We start from the raw sequence: 17,248 nt of genomic DNA, 5'->3' as shown, positions 1-17,248 counted from the left end.
GAAACTGGTTCCAGTGGCATGAGGTTGAATTCACGATTTAAATAATTAGTAAAAGATGCAGTGATGTAATGAGAAGAACTTATTCATGCAGTGAGTTATGATCTGGAATTTACTGCCTCAAGTGATAATGATAATGAATTTATAATTTCCAAGCAGGAACTGAATAAATACTTCAAAGGGAGCTAAATATATGGCCATGAACACACGGCATATTGGACAGAATGCTGTAAGATTCTATTGTATGTCAAAGTTTCCAGACTGCTAGTGGAAACATTCTTAAATTGCCCTGGCATTTTACCTGTAGTGGTGCATTCAGTCCTTAATAACTTTTTTAACTTCTGCTCTCAAACTTTATATTGTTGGTGACAAGTTAAACTGTCATAAAATCTCATTAATACAATTAAATTTGTAAGTATGACTTGGACACTGATGAATGGTCTTCTGTACAGAACTATGCCTGATCAAATATCAATTCAGAATCGATAGTACAATCCAACACCCAAGGCTCTCCATTGTGCTGAGGAGTTACTGGCTGTTACATACTGGTAATACTGTTGTCCACTATGTATTATTGTACAAATCCACGGCAATTTTCACAGGAAACATTAATCTTCACTTTGGAGTTGCTATTAATCGGAAAGTAATTGTTGAATGATTGGTAATTTCCACCACCACAACCCATGTAAGTAAGATGTTCCCTTGTCCAATAGTTTACTATGCTTGGGAAATTTGAGGCAAATCTATTTAGAATAGTTTCCTATTCCTTAAAAACTGGCATGAGATAACAAATGAGTATCGGATTGCACTGTCACATGTCAACTCCAGATTACAAATATTCATATACATACCTTCAATTTAGACTCAAGCAATTGTATGCATTAATGCAAGTGAGTAGTCAGTTAACAGTGGCTCAACATAGCTCGTTAACGGCAATCTACTCATGTGGCATCAACAGCAGCCTGAAAAATGTTATCAAAACTTTTGGACCCTTTTTTAGGAGTGGACTTCGTGCTTTATTGTCAGAACTTTATTGTCCTTTAAAGATTCCCTGAACCGAAAATACCCAATAAAGGGTCTTTTTTTTTATAAATGAACCAGTGAGTTAAAAACTGCCATCAACCTTTCATGAGCTTCAAGAGCATCTGCTTCTGTCTTTGATCAACCAGGACTTTACAATATAATCCCTCATCTGATCCAATGCCCTCACAATCAGTTGTACAACTCCATTGAGATATCCCATCGCTAGACTTAAAACTAGCCTTCAGGATTTTCATTGTTCATATTGGCCTATTTTCAGTTGCTAATGATTAGAATTGTTCACACTGCTTTTTAATTCCAACTGTGCTTTTATCTTATCAAATGATTGAAACAGAAAATAATTCATTAAAACTCACTCAATTAACGTTTGCATCCCAGCAGGTGTTTTAATTAGTCAAAGTGAATTGAAAGAGCTGTACAGCTTTGTAATATTGATTTGGATGTGCTGGTGTTGGACTGGGGTGTACAAAGTTAAAAATCACACAACACCAGGTTATAGTCCAACAGGTTTAATTGGAAACACTAGCTTTCAGAGCGCCACTCCTTTACCTGATGAAGGAGCAGCACTCTGAAAGCTAGTGCTTCCAATTAAACCTGTTGGACTATAATCTGGTGTTGTGTGATTTTTAGCTTTGTAATATGATTGACTGTTTCATCAGGTCCTGATAGATGACAAGGCCTGACATGTCAGGAGATGTTAACAGTTATTCTTAACTTTGAAAAACAGCTTACAACATTCAGGTTTATTTTTCTTTGAAATATCAGTCAATCTCAAACATGCTATTAAATAAAAGGTGGTCACTTCTAAAGTTTGGTCAAGCTGCTGTGATCTACACAGAGAGGTCTTGTACTTTTACAGGGGCTGCAATTTGAAAGTCAAATCATTGGGTCAGAATCTATAATCACAACTGAATTAAGGTTGTTGAGGCAGTCAATAGCAGTACTGTTGCACACAGCGTGGAGTTCAATGTAGAAAACAGTTTGGCTTAACCAATGAAGAAAAGCAAATATAAGGCATCTTTGTAGTTTGTGTCCTCTATTCACTCTTATTAGCTTATTTCATTACTTCACTCATTCTCCTCAAAGTCCAGTAACACCTAACTCCCACTTTGTATACACATCACTGCCTCATCATTTACGCATCCACAGTTGCTACTCACACACGAATCCCCTAACAAAATGTGATGGATCCCCAACAAATGCACTTTTATCCAGTGGATAAATAGCCTGTCTTGTCTCACTTGCATTTTTTTTTAAGACAGGGAAATTGCTGGGGAGTACCAGAAAACCAAAGGAAGAGACTACAGAGATAATTGCATTCTTCTCCTCGTGATCTGGAGGTGCCGGTGTTGGATTGGGGTGTACAAAGTTAAAAAAATCACACAACACCAGGTTATATCCAACAGGTTTAATTGGAAGCACTAGCTTTGGGAGCGCTGCTCCTTCATCAGGTGGTCTCCTCTGTCAGAGATAGAAAAAGAGGGCACTGGCAGATAATTGCCAAAAGCACTGAAATATCTCTACCATTGTTTTATCAATGATGGCATAACAAAATGGCTGAATAGTGCACCTGTCAAGAATGCTACTTTGCCATGACTAAATAATATCCTTTCCTCTATCTTTCAGGTCTGATTTTCACATATACAGCAACAATCACAGGAAATACATGCTGATTGGGCAGACTGACCATATACAGTATTCAGTATGCACCATCACTCATGCCTAAACAGTTAGTCGCATATTCACCTTGTGAGTCACTCAACACAAGTAAGCAGATGGATTCATTGAAGGCTAGAGATGCAGCGAGTTTGGAGCTAAATCTTCTCAAAGTTATACTCAGCTAACACACAGTTGCTGAACAACAAAGGTTATTGTTGAGAAATAGAATCTGAAAGATGTATCAGAAACAAAGCAAGGTACTGGATATGCTAGCTGCACTCTTCAGTACTTGTTATCGTGGAGAGGAAGAAGCTCATATAACAATGATCAGGTCACATTATTTTCATTATGGCTCTGAATGCATGCAATGGGACAACTTTAACAGGATCTCTCAAAGTGCATCAGACAAAAACATCTGCGCAATGTGGGTAACATTTGAGCAACCTTTTTTTGCCTTTCATGGGATGAGGGGGTCACTGGGGAAACCACCATTTGCTGCCTATTATTGATTAGCCGGGAGAAGGTGATGACAAGATTTCTTCTTGAGGTTTTGCAGTCAAGTGGTGTCGGTACCCCCATTGTACTCTTAGAAAGGGAGTTCTGAATTTTGACCCAGCGAGAATGAAAGAATAGCAACATTTTCAAAGTAATAGAAGCAGGAGTAGACCATTTGGCCTGTCAAGCCTGTTACACCATTCATTAAGATCGTGGCTGATCTATCCATTATCTCAGCTCCACCTATCTGCATTATTCCCATAACCCTTAATAGACCTACCATCCAACTGTGTCTTGAATATTTTTAATGAAGCTGCCTGTATTTCTTCCTTGGACAGATAATTTCATAGATTCATTATTCTCTGGGAAAAGCAGTCCCTTCTCATCTCTCACTAATCTTGAGGCCATGTCCCTGAGTTCTAGTCTCACCCACCAGTTGAAACAACTTTTCTGCCTCTATCTTATCTATTCCTTTAATAATTTTACATATTTCTATAAGATCCTCTCTCCTTTTTCTAAGTTCTAGTGAGTACAGTCCCAGGCAGCTCAACCTCTCCTCATAGGGTAACCCCCTCTTTTCCAGAATCAACCCGGTGAACCTCCTTTGCACCACTTCCAAAGCCAGTATATTCTTCCCCAAGTAAGGAGACCACAACTGCGCACAATCCTTCAGGTGCGGCCTCACCAACACCTTGTACAATTGCAGCAGAACCTCCCAGCTCTTAAGTTGATTTGCCTGTTGCACCTGCAAATCAACTTTTTGCAATTCATGAATGAACGCTCCTAAGTCCCTCTGCATAATAGCATGCTGCAATCTTTCACCATTTAAATAATACTCTGACCTACTATTTTTACTTGCAAAGTAGATAACCTCACATTTAGCAACATTGTACTCATCTGCCAGACCCTAGCCCACTCACTTAACCTATATAAATCTCTCTGCAGACCTTCCACATTCTCTGCACAGTTTGCCTTTCCACTCAATTTAGTGTCATCAGCAAACTTGGAAACATTATACTCAGTCTCCTCTTCCAAACCATTTATATATAACATGAACAATTGCAGAACCAGCACCAAAGAATTCTTGATACCAAATTCAGTCAAGTGTTGCCTTGATGTCAAGGGCACTCTCACTCACTTCACCTCTAGAATTCAGTTCTTTTATCGATTTTTGTACAATGAGTGTTCATTCAGGAGAGGAGCTGGATACCATGGCTGAACCAAAACTGACCACCTGTGCGCAGGCCATTACTAAGTAAGTGCTGCTTGATTACACTTGTTGATGATCCCTTTCATTGATTTACTGATGATCAAAGTTAGATTGATGGTGGCATTTACCAAGATTAGACTTGTCCAGCTTTTTGTGGCCAGCACATGTATGAATAATTTTGATAGGTAAATGCCAGTGTTGTAGCTGTACTGTAACAGATCATTTCAAGACATTGCTATATGTGCAACACAAGTCTTCACTTCTATTGTCAGAAAGTTATGCTGAACCCTCAAGTGAAGGCCAAAATGAATCATCTACTTAGCACTTTTGGGTGGCAAATGCTTCAGCTACATATTTTGCATTGATGCCTATCATTGATGGTTGAGCCTCTGTCTTTAGTTCAATGCTCAATCCATCAACATTATCAATGAGATGTGGCAGGAAATGCAGAGTTTTGATCTGATTCTCTTTTGAATATCTTAGCTCTTTCTATCATATAGGGAAAGTCGGAGCAGAATGATGTAGTCCCGTATTAAAGCTTTACCATTTGACACCTAATTTTTTAGGTATGCCCGGTGCTGTTTCTGCACTCTTTATTAAAACAGGATTGATCTCCTAGCTTGTTAAGTTAGGGGTATACTGAACTAGCAGCTTACATAATATAATATCATCTGTTGCACATGACCTTCAGTGGCGTATGAATGCCTAGCTATTGATTATATTGTCAATCGCATGTACTCAAGACCATTAAAAGATGTCAATGTACCAAGTGGATTTTTATGAAAATCCAGTAGTTTCATGGTCACTGTCACCAAACTGTGCCCCTTTACCAGTGTTCCTCTACATTGTGTGACCACACGAACAGACAATGGGTTGGAGGATCCATGTCAGTCGGCATTCCAATGCACTGGCCTCCGCTTCCAGAGGTTGTTGCTGTGTGTTGACCTTGGTGATCCATGCAGCTAAAAAAAACAATTAAAGCAAATACAGCACTACAGCACCCCATACGTCTATCTCCCCCAAGTGAAGGCACTAAGATATGGCAAGTAGAAGCAATAGGAAATGTAAGATCAAAAAATTGCAATTCACCAATGGTATCCATATGTTAAGTTTTTTTTTAAATATTTCCACATAATCCAAGTTCCTACATCTTCTGGCTGTTGTCACAATGATGTCTGCCATCATCATTCACTCATTATATGTCATGAGTCCTTTTGTACAATGGATTGTGACATGTTTCCTTTAGTACAAGAAAGGAACCTGAAATAATAAATTAAGGGTAGCATTGATTGTCACAGTTATTCTAACATGTGTCTGCCAGGTCAAGAGAAAGACTTCCAGAGGCTGCAAATATCAGCCATCAGCTGACAGGACAAACCCAGTACGGAAAGTATTGTCCTTCAAGAAAGTTTCTGTGTCTAAATTCCTGAAGTGGGTGATGCCTATTATAACATTGGCCCTTGTCTAATGCAACTTTTCTCGACTGTGTCCCTGTCTTCTTCAACTCTCTCCTTTTTTGTGCCAATCTCACAGCAGTATGTCAATGATGCTGTGGATGTTGAAGTCTTCCTCTTCAGAGCCAGCTCCAAACACTTTTAGCTGTTGCATTATGAAATATGGACTATTGATTTTTGATGCTTATCATCTGAGATCTGGGACTTGTATGGAATGAAATGGTTTCCAAAAGGAACAAAAAAGTGACTCAAAGTGATCACATATCACCTGACCATACAAGTGGTTAATTTTAAAGACTGTGTTTCATCACACCGAGGTGTATGTGCAGTATGCTTACGATAGAGACTAGTGCATGAGCTATTGAAGGAGATGTTTTGAATGGTGTCTGTATGCACACTAGAAGCATTGATGGCATTTCTGCATCCATCTGATATAGTTGAGGCAAGTGGTAGGTCAAATGGAGTGATTGAGATTGACTTGGAATTATTTCAACCCATAAAATAAAAATGGAATGATTTATGATATTGTCATGGCATTTGTATCAGATTTGAAGATATGCACAGCCACACTGAGACATACAACTGCTGCAGTGTGTGGCGCAGCAGTGAGAGAGAGAGAGAGAGAGACAGACAGACAGACAGAGAGAGTGTGTGTGTGTGTGTGTGTGTGTGTGAGAGAGAGAAATGACAGGGACAGTTTTTGAGTTTCAAGGTAAAAAATTTTGCTTCTATCTGAGGACTGGAAAAGCACTGTGATGTAAAAAGCATATGGTAGAAAGGAAGTACTCAAGAATTGAAATTGGGTGGCAGCTGGAAAATGTGAAAGGACATGGCTGACCACAGGAGGTACTTTCTGGCAGAGCAAGAGAGATGAAATTAATGATGCAACACTGAACGTAGGCTGGGAACTTTCTTTGGCTCTCACAAAAGGCATTTGGAGACTATAAAGGTAAAACCATCAGACTTATAATTGCAACATTATATCCTTGCCCACCTGCAATTATTCAATTCCTAACTTCAGTCAGTGTAACCTGAAGACATATGCATTCCATAAACTCAAAAGTAGTTGCATCAGAAACAAAAATAGAAATTGTTGGACAAAACCAGCAGGTCTATAGAACATCGAACATTACAGCGCAGTACAGGCCCTTCAGCCCTCGATATAGCGCCTATCATACCAATCTGAAGCCCATCTAACCTACACTATTCCATGTACGTTCATATGCTTGTCCAATGACAATTTAAATGTACTTAAAGTTGGCGAATCTACTACCATTGCAGGCAAAGCATTCCATACCCTTTACTACTCTCGGAGTAAAGAAACTACCTCTGACATCTGTCCTATATCTATCACCCCTCAATTTAAAGCTATGCCCCATCATGCTCGCCATCACCATACTTGGAAAAAGGCTCTCCCTGTCCACCCTACCTAACCCTCTTATTATCTTATATGTTTCTATTAAGTCACCTCTCAATCTTCTTTTCTCTAACGAAAACAGCCTCAAGTCCCTCAGCCTTTCATCGTAAGATGTTCTCTCCATACCAGGCAACATCCTAGTAAATCTCCTCTGCACCCTTTCCAAAGCTTCCACATCCTTCTTATAATGCAGTGACCAGAACTGTACACAATACTCCAAGTGCGGCTGCACTTGAGTTTTGTACAGCTGTAGCATAACCTCATGGTTCCGGAACTCGATCCCTCTATTAATAAAAGCTAAAACACTGTATGCCTTCTTAACAACCCTATCAACCTGGGTGGCAACTTTCAAGGATCTGTGTACATGGACACAGACATCTCTCTGCTCATTTACACTACCAAGAATCTTACCATTAGCCCAGTACTTTGCATTCCGCTTACTCCGACCAAAGTGAATTACTCACTCTTGTCCGCATTAAAATCCATTTGCCACCTCTCAGCCCAGCTCTGCAGCTTATCTATATCTCTCTGTAACCTACAACATCCTTTGTCACTATCCACAACTCCACCGACCATAGTGTCGTCTGCAAACTTATTAACCCACCCTTCTACACCCTCATTCAGGTCGCTTATAAAAATGACGAACATCAGTGGACCCAACACCGACCCTTGCGGTACACCACTGGTAACTGGACTCCAGGATGAACATTTCCCATCAACCACCACCCTCTGTCTTCTTTCGGCAAGCCTAATACTGATCCAAAGTGCTATATCTCCCACAATCCCATTCCTCTGCATTTTGTATAACTGCCTTATAGAACACCTTGCTGAAATCCATATACACCACATCAACCAGTTTACTCTCATCTACCTGTTTGGTTACCTTCTCAAAGAACTCAATAAGGTTTGTCAGGCACGTCCTACCCTTCACAAAACCGTGCTGACTATCCCTAATCAAATTATGCTTTTCTCGATGATTATAAATCCTATTTCTTATAACCTTTTCCAACACGTTACCAACAACTGAAGTAAGGTTCACTGGTCTATAATTACCAGGATTGTATCTATTCCCCTTCTTGAACAGGGGAACCAAATTTGCTATCCTCCAGTCTTCTGGCACTATTCCTGTAGACAACGACGATTTAAAGATCAATGCCAAAGGCTCAGCAATCTCCTCCCTGGCTTCCCAGAGGATCCTAGGGTAAATCCCATCCGGCCCAGGGGACTTATCTATTTTCACACTCTGCAGGATTTCTAATACCTCCTCCATGTGAACCTCAATCACACCTAGTCTAGTAGCCTGTATCTCAGTAATCCCCTCGACAACATTGTCATTTTCTAGAGTGAATACTGTTGAAAAATATTCATTTAGTGCTTCCCCTATCTCCTCTGACTCCACACACAACTTCCCTCTACTATCCTTGATTGGCCCTAATCTTACTCTTGTCATTCTTTTATTCGTTAAACACCTATAGAAAGCCTTAGAGTTTACCCTGATCCTATCCGCCAACAACTTCTCATGTCTCCTCCTGGCTCTTCTGAGCTCTCTCTTTTGGTCTTTCCTGGCTACCTTGTAACCCTCAAGTGCCCTAACTGAGCCTTCACATTTCATCCTAACATAAGCCTTCTTCTTCCTCTTGACCAGAGATTCCACTTTCTTCATAAACCACGGATCCCGCGCTCTACAGCTTCCTCCCTGCATGACAGGTACATACTTATCTAGGACACACAGTAGCTTTTCCTTGAATAAGCTCCCCTGCAGTTTCCTTCTCCATCCTATGCTTCCTAAATCTTGCCTAATCATATCGTAAGTGCCTTTCCCCCAGCTGTAACTCTTGCCCAGTGGTATATACCTATCCCTTTCTATCACTAAAGTAAACATAACAGAATTGTGATCGCTATCACCAAAGTGCTCACCTACTTCCAAGTCTAACACCTGGCCGGGCTCATTACCCAGTACCAAATCTAATGTGGCTTCGCTCCTTGTTGGCCTGTCTACATACTGTGTCAGGAAGCCCTCCTGCACACACTGGACAAAAACTGACCCATCTATAGTAATCGTACTATAGTGTTCCCAGTCAATATTTGGATAGTTGAAGTCCCCCATGACAATTACCCTGTCTCTCTCACTCCTATCGAGAATCATCTTTGCTATCCTTTCCTCTACATCTCTGGAACTATTCGGAGGCCTATAGAAAACTCCCAACAGGGTGACCTCTCCTTTCCTCTTTCTAACTTCAGCACATATTACCTCAGTTGACGAGTCCCCAAACATCCTTTCTGCAACTGTAATACTGTCCTTGACCAACAATGCCATACCTCCCCCTCTTTTACCATCTTCTCTGTTCTTACTGAAACATCTAAATCCTGGAACCTGCAACAACCCATTCCTGTCCCTGCTCTAATCATGTCTCCGAAATAGCCACAACATCGAAGTCCCAGGTACTAAACCATGCTGCAAGTTCACCCACCTTATTCCAGATGCTCCTGGCATTGAAGTAGATACACTTCAAACCAACTTCTTGCTTGCTGGTGCCATCTTGCATCCCTGAAACTTGATTTTGGACCTCCCTACTCTCAACCTTTTCTATACTTGTACAATTTTGGTTCCCATCCCCCTGCTGGATTAGTTTAAACCCATTCCAATACCTTTAGCGAATTTCCCCCCCAGGATATTGGTACCCCTCTGGTTCAGATGAAGACCATCCTGCCTGGTCTGGCAGCATCTGTGGAGAGAAAGCAGAATTAAAGTTCCGGGTCCATTGACCCTTCTTCAGAACTAATGGGAGCTCGGAAAAGGCTGATATTAATGCAGAAGATGGAAGAACAGCATTGCATTTTCCACTTGTGAACTCTTCAGCCTTCTGGACTCAATATCGAGTTCAATAATGTTAGGGTTGAGCATCTTCTCCCATATCCTTGCCCCAACCCTGGCATAGCAGGCCTTGTCATCACATGGGCTGCCACAATACACAACCCATTGTTAGCTACTAGTAGTCCCTATTAACAACTGTTCATTCTCCCAGGCTGACCTTTATCCAGTCCTTTGCCCGTCCAACTGTTTTTTTCTCTCTTTGAGTTCTATCTCAACCTATCGTTTACTCCTCCCCCTACCTTCACCCATCTTCTGCATAAATAGTTACCATCAGTTCTGAAGAAGGGTCACTGGACATGACATGTTTATTCTGCTTTCTCTCTCCACAGATGCTATCTGACCTGCTGAGCTTTTCAAGAAATTTCTGTTTTTGTTTCTGATTTCCAGCATCTGAAGTTCATTCAGTTTTGTTTTTGTTTTGAAGTTGCATTACAGTGGTGTTGCAATTGCAATTGAAAGATCAATACATTTAAGTCCATGTCTCCTTCAAGATTAAAAATGCCTTTGCACCTTGCTCCCACTAGGGATACAATGTTAAGAAGTACTTACGCTTTTCTGAGTTAAAACTGGAAGATTATTGTTGGCATCGACCACATTTATCTCTACTACTGTCCTGGAGGACAATACTTCCAATCCGTTATCTCTTGCTTTAATGGTTAAAGAGTAAGATTTGATGGCCTTAAACAAAAATAAAAATCAGTCAGAAAACATGATGTAATTTGTAGAAATAAAAGCCATCAACCTTTTAATCAATAAAAGAAGTAGTAGTAACAAGCCCAGCTGTTGCATGAGTTGGAATGCATTTGTTTGCTTTTGCATAAAACTCCTTAGTCTTTTTAAACTCCAAGGCTGTATAAGGTTTGATGCTTTGAGTTCATCCCTATCATTGATTTACCATATAAGCACCATCCAAACATAATAAATATAGGACACTAGACTGAACTTCTTCCACAATTAGCCTTTGGGGCCCTCCTCCCCCACCCCATCCCAATGAATTTGACTTAAATAGTGGGAAAAAAAATGAGCTCAAATGCGGACAGGCCAACCTTGATGCTAAGAGATTTGTTTTTTTCTCCTTTTACCTGGCAGGAGTAATGCTGACTGTTCCCTCATTTCTGTAAGTAAATACTGCCCATTTATAGATAGATTAGATTCCCTACGGTGCAGAAACAGGCCCTTTGGCCCAACAAGTCCACACTGACCTTCCGAAGAGTAACCCACCCAGACCCATTCACCTGCTCCCTACTAATGCATCTATCTATCACTATGGGCAATTTAGCATAACCAATTCACCTGGCCCACACATCTTTGGAGGAAACCAGAGCACCCAGACGAAACTCACACAGACACAGGGAGAATGTAAAAACGTCACCCGAGGCTGGAATCGAACCTGGGTCCCTAGCACTGCGAGGCAGTAGTGCTAACCACTGAGCCACTGTGTCGCACACCCCACGTTTATCTCTAAACTACACCTGTGTTTTCCCAGGACCATCCAGTGCTATATGATTATTGAGCTAGATAGTTGTAATGAGGACCTGTGTTGTATAGGTAGAAAGGATATAATCCTTAGGCCTTCCCTCTCCCCCAATTTGACCCCATTTATTTAAATTTCCTCAGTTTCTGCCAATGCCTACAAAATCAAGTTTTTGTCAGTGCTATAGCCTCAAGCAGTCTTTTTTGGGGATTCCAATGTAGTAAACAGTCTCTCAATTACCACCTCAGCACATAGGACCTCCCCTCCGATCCTGCCCCCTTCATGCCAAATGATGGATGGCTCAGGAAAATACATAGAGTTAGCCTCCTAACATGTTGTCCAAAAGAGGGGACTGATACTCATTGCAGTTTTGGACTAGAACGTGAATAGAAGAGTCTACTTTCTCCTCCAAATTCTTTTAGAAGTTCCTGAAGGAGTGTCTGCTGATTTCACAAGGATACCAGGGGATTTCTCTGCTAATGGTTCCTTCTCCTCCCCTAACCTCCAATCAATTCTACATGTTTCTGATTCTCCAGCTACAGTTCCCATGTTTCCTGGAATGATCAGGATTTTTGCAGAAGCAGTGGTTCCTTTCATGAGTGTTGCTCCCAGGAGCCTGGAGGGTGAAACAATCTCAATTTACCACCACAATGCAGCTCCTCCTCATTCTGTCACCATTTCTTATTGGAGACATCTTCCATTCAACAACTTCAGCCCTCTCACTGTCAGAGTGAAGAGTGACTATGTGAAATAAAGTTGGGATGCTACTAGAGCATCAGGATTTGTGGCATTCTTAGAATTTTTAAGAGGGAAGAGGATATTCCTCAGCTTCAATTTATTTCATCCTTGGTGTTCCCTTTTCCATGCTTTGGGTTTTCATTTTTTTCATCTTCTCAAGGGAGGTATTTTAATGCCTGGAGCATCTCATGCAGGAGATCAGGACCAAAAATCTTGAACTATGCTAAAAGACAGGGGCATAAAAAATTACCACAAGCCCACAGGGACTTGTGCCAGGATCTGGATTGTGGGGAGGTTGTTAGGTGAGTGCATGGCAGTCCAAAGGCCCTGAACCCCAAAGATTGCCTAAAAGATATCCCAGAAAATGTAAAAGTATCTGCTTTCTAAGATCCATGTTTTGTTCAACCCTCCGGAAACTGTAGACAGGATGATTGATTGTCTCTGCTTACCAGGACAACTCCAAATTGCAATTTTTGAGAAGATTTGTAGCTCAGTCTGAGGTAAGTTTGCTCGCTGAGCTGGAAGTTTGTCTCCAAATGTTTTGTCACCATGCTAGGTAACATCATCAGTGAGCCTCCAGTGAAAAGCCAGTGTAATGTCCTGCTTTCTATTTATGTGTCTTGGTCTCTTAAGGTGGGTGATATCATTTCCAGTTCTTTTTCTCAGAGGTTGGTAACTGGGGTCAAAATTGCTTTGTTTATTGATCCTTCCATGGGCTACCTAAAGTACACAAACCAGAGGCCCCCCTCAGACTCAGTCTCACCACCAGGAACACCAACATACAGAGTAGCTAAGGAACTCCACCGAAAACTGAAATAACTAGTAGAAGACTCATGCCACTCCATTCACTCCACCCAAGAGTTCCTGAACACCAAAGGCACCATGGGATAGAAGAGGACGAAATAATGGTCTCCTTTGCTGTAACAGCCCTATTCACATCAATTAGCATAAGCGCAGCCAAAAGAAACCCTGACCGCACTCCTGGACGAACAAAGGACACAAACACCAGATAGCAGCAATGACAGCATCCTAAAGCTATAGACCTGTGCCTCACTACCCACTTCACCTTCAATGACAAGACCTCCAAACAAATCAATGAAACACCCATGGGATCACCAATATCGGGCTTTTTAGCAGAAGCAGCAATGCAGAGACTCAAACAGCCTCCCCATGATCCAACCAAAACTTTGGGTCCACTATGCAGATAACACTTTTGTCATCACAAAACTAAAATTAGAAGAAACCTATAACATCATCAACAAATCCTTACTGGCATAAATTTCACAAAAGAGGAGGAGAACAACAATAGACTCCCCTTCCTAGATGTCACAGTGGAACAAACAGTTAATGGAGAACTTTAGAAAGCAACCCACACAGACCGAATATTAACTACAGGAGCAATCATGCCGACACCCACAAATGGAGCTGCATCAGGACATTATTTAAATGGGCCACAACACATTGCAGTACCCAGGAACTACAAGCAGCAGAAGAAAAATACTTATACAGCATATTCAAGAAGAATAGGTACCCCATAAACACAGTCCACCGATTCCTAAACAACAAACCCAACAAGCATACACAATACCCCCAGAAACTCTAGCCACATTACTATACGTCAAAAACATCTTTGAAATTACTACCAGACAGCTCTGACCCCTAGGTATCATGATAGCCCACAAACCTACCAACACATTTAAACAGCAGCTGATTAACCTAAAGGATCCAATACAAACAACCAGCAAAATGAATGTCATTTACAAAATACTGTGCAAGGACTGTCACAAACACTACATCGGATGGACAGGCAGAAAACTAGCCACCAAAATACATGAACCACTATCACTAGTATCCTTACACACAAATGAAGAAGGACACCACTTCGACTGGGACAACACATCCATCCTATGACAGGCTAAACAGAGACACACACGGGAATTCAAACTGCAATTCCATCCAGGAAACCCATCAATTTGACCCCATTTACCAACCTCTGAGAAAAAGAACTGGAAATGATATCACCCACCTTAAGAGACCAAGACACATAACACCAGCACTTCACCAGAGGCTCACTGATGATGTAATCTAGCATGACGACGAAACGTCTGAAAACAAACTTTCCAGCTCAGCAAGCAAACTTACAACCTGAACTCCAAAATGTTGTTAAAAGCCCCAGTATACTGACAATTTTCTAAAAATTGTTCAGATATCCCAGTTTTCAGCTTTTCTCTTTTGGGCCAACCTGATGAATAGACTTTGGTAATCAGACAAAGACACCTTGGTATATCAGTGTTGATTTATTTATTATCTTTCAGAGACTGAGGATTTGAAGATTCCAAGCAATTTAGGTATCCAGACCCATGAATACCTTCTGTCTCCAGTATCAGCACAATAAATGTGGTAATTGTGAAATGACAGTTCAGAGGGAATCTAGATGGGAGGCCTCAGTCAGAGGTGGAAGGAGCTCTGTTCAGCATAAAAGGAGTGGAGTGAATGATGGAGGAACAGGGATGAAATTAATGAAGGATGCAGAGAAAGGAAATAGTTTGAGAATAGCCTTATCTAATACATTCGGGACAAACAGGAATGTTCCCTTCTCACCTCCTCAACTAAGTCGCAATATGGTTACCTTGCTATTTGGCATGGGTGACTGTTGGAGAAGCCCCTTAATTGTTCCTTAGGAGCTAGGTCACCTGACACCTGTCTTTCTGCAGGTCAAATGGCACTTCATCGTGGCATCACATTTTATGTCAGTGCCTCACCTGCCAACGTGCTCCAGGAGGGGACATTAAATCCCTTCAAATATTTAGATCATTAACATTGGCATTTATAAACTCTTTTATTAAGCATAAAGAACATAAGCATTTTGCCATTTGAGCCTGTTACATTACTCAATTGAAATCATGGCTGACCTGTTGAGATTGTGATTACAGTAAAAGCATAACTTCTAATTAACATGCAATTTCTTATATTAAAGTTAGATTAGATTCTCTACAATATGGAAACAGGCCCTTCAGCCCAAATCGATTCTCTGGAGACTAACCTACTTCCCTCTGATTAATGCACCTAATACGATGAACAATTTAGCATAGCTAATTCACCTGACCAGCCCATCTTTGGATTGTGGGAGGAAACCAGAACATTCAGAGACCCACATAGAACATCGGGAGAATGTGCAAACTCACACAGACAGACAGTCAACCAAGGCTGGAATTGAACCCAGGTCCCTGGTAGCATGAAGCAGCGCTGCTAACCACTGAGCCACTGTGCAGCCCATTTTCTTTTTACAATTTAAATGTTTTCATGATTCAGAAAGGTAACAATTTCCTACATAATGTTCTTTGATTCATACATAATATATACCTCGTAGTCCAGGCATTTTTCAAGAAAGATGGATCCAGTTTCTGAATTAATATTAAATACATTTGATGGGATTGCAGGACTTTGAGAAACAATTGAATATGAAACCTTTCCATTCCCAAGCCTTGGCTCATCAGGATCTTTTGCTTCAACTTTCAAGATTTCTTCTCCTAAAGCATAGAATATGGAATATGAGTAAATTAAGTTTTAACCTAGAAATAATTACTGCCCTAATCACATGGCAAGAAGAGGTATACTAATTAAAATAGAAGATGTTGGAAAAGCTTAACCAACATTTGGCCACGAAGATGCAAGGTTGACTGTCTCCTCCTGCTGGGTTGCTCCTGAAAAATTCAACTGTCTTTCAGATGTTGAATATTGTTGCATATTTGGCAATTTTTGCTTTTGTCTCAGATTTCTTGCACACGTGTTACTTTTCATGCTTTTAGCATGTAATTAATTGCTGTGATCGTTGTATGCTCAGGATGTTGGTGGGTATGGAAGGTTTGAGTTATAAAGAAAGGCTGGATAGGCTGGGACTTTTTTCACTAGAGCATAGGAGATTGACCTAAAAGAGGTTTATAAAATCATCAGGGGTACAGATAGGGTTAATGGTAGGGTGCCTTTTCTCTAAGATGGGGGATTTCAAGACTACTGGGCATATTTTTAAAGGTGAGGGGAGAGAAATTTAAAAAAGACATGAGGGGCAAATGTTTTACACAGCGGGTGCATGTGTAATGACCTTCCTGAGAAGGGGGTGGTTGTGGGTAGGTTACAATGTTTAAAAGACATTTAGATAATTACATGAATAGGAAATGTTTGGAGGGATATAGGGCAGGAGTAGGCAGAAGCAAACCCATATAAAGGTGTCACTTTAATTCCATTTGTTAAGTTGAATGAGTTATTGTTTCAAGTTACATATTTAGACCTGAGTGTCCAACCCAAAATTAAATCTGCAGGGAGGTATTGAAGCAGTGCTGCATTGGTGCTTACTCCCTATCTGCCTGTTCAAAGAAATTAGGAAATTGCGCTGTTCTGTCATGTAAGTTAATGTCGAAGAGTGTGGTGCTGGAAAAGCACAGCCGGTCAGGCAGCAACCGAGGAGCTGGAGAATCGATATTTCAAAGTTAATGTGCTAATTGGCTACAATGTTTGCATAAAAAGACAAAAGCTCACAAAACAATTTTCTGGATCTGAATTACTCATGATTATTTTAAAAGGTGCAATAATGTACAATATAATTTTTTTTTAAATGAAATCTGACTCCTTAGCACTTGAGATTGCTGTAGTACCAACAGAAGTCACCACTCCCATGCAGCTAGGGCTGGAGAGCTCCTAGCTATTTGATTAACTCTCAGTGGTGGGACTATCTGCCAGATGGAGGCAGAAAATTTGCATTAAATTGATTAAAGCTCCTCTAAACATAAAGTGGCTTCAGGCTTAGGTCCCAGAGCAGGGATGAGCTTGTCTTTGACTTTTTCAGAGAGACCAAGTACTCCAGCACCTCATTAAATCCAACCCATTCTCA

General features: G+C 40.8%; 1 protein-coding gene across 1 annotated transcript in view; it reads right to left on the bottom strand.

The window, feature by feature from the left end:
• Positions 1 to 17,248, bottom strand: part of LOC140462774 (cadherin-like protein 26) — a 96,682-nt gene that overhangs the window by 56,383 nt on the left and 23,051 nt on the right. Inside the window, exons 6-7 of the mRNA XM_072556043.1 lie at positions 15,724 to 15,890; positions 10,698 to 10,826 (exon numbers count right to left, since the gene is read on the bottom strand). Coding sequence (XP_072412144.1) covers positions 10,698 to 10,826; positions 15,724 to 15,890 — 296 coding nt within the window. The remainder of the gene's footprint in view (positions 1 to 10,697; positions 10,827 to 15,723; positions 15,891 to 17,248) is intronic.

Source organism: Chiloscyllium punctatum, chromosome 37 (assembly GCF_047496795.1).
Source record: "Chiloscyllium punctatum isolate Juve2018m chromosome 37, sChiPun1.3, whole genome shotgun sequence".
Lineage (NCBI taxonomy): Eukaryota > Metazoa > Chordata > Chondrichthyes > Orectolobiformes > Hemiscylliidae > Chiloscyllium > Chiloscyllium punctatum.
This window is presented reverse-complemented; position numbering and strand designations above follow the sequence as displayed.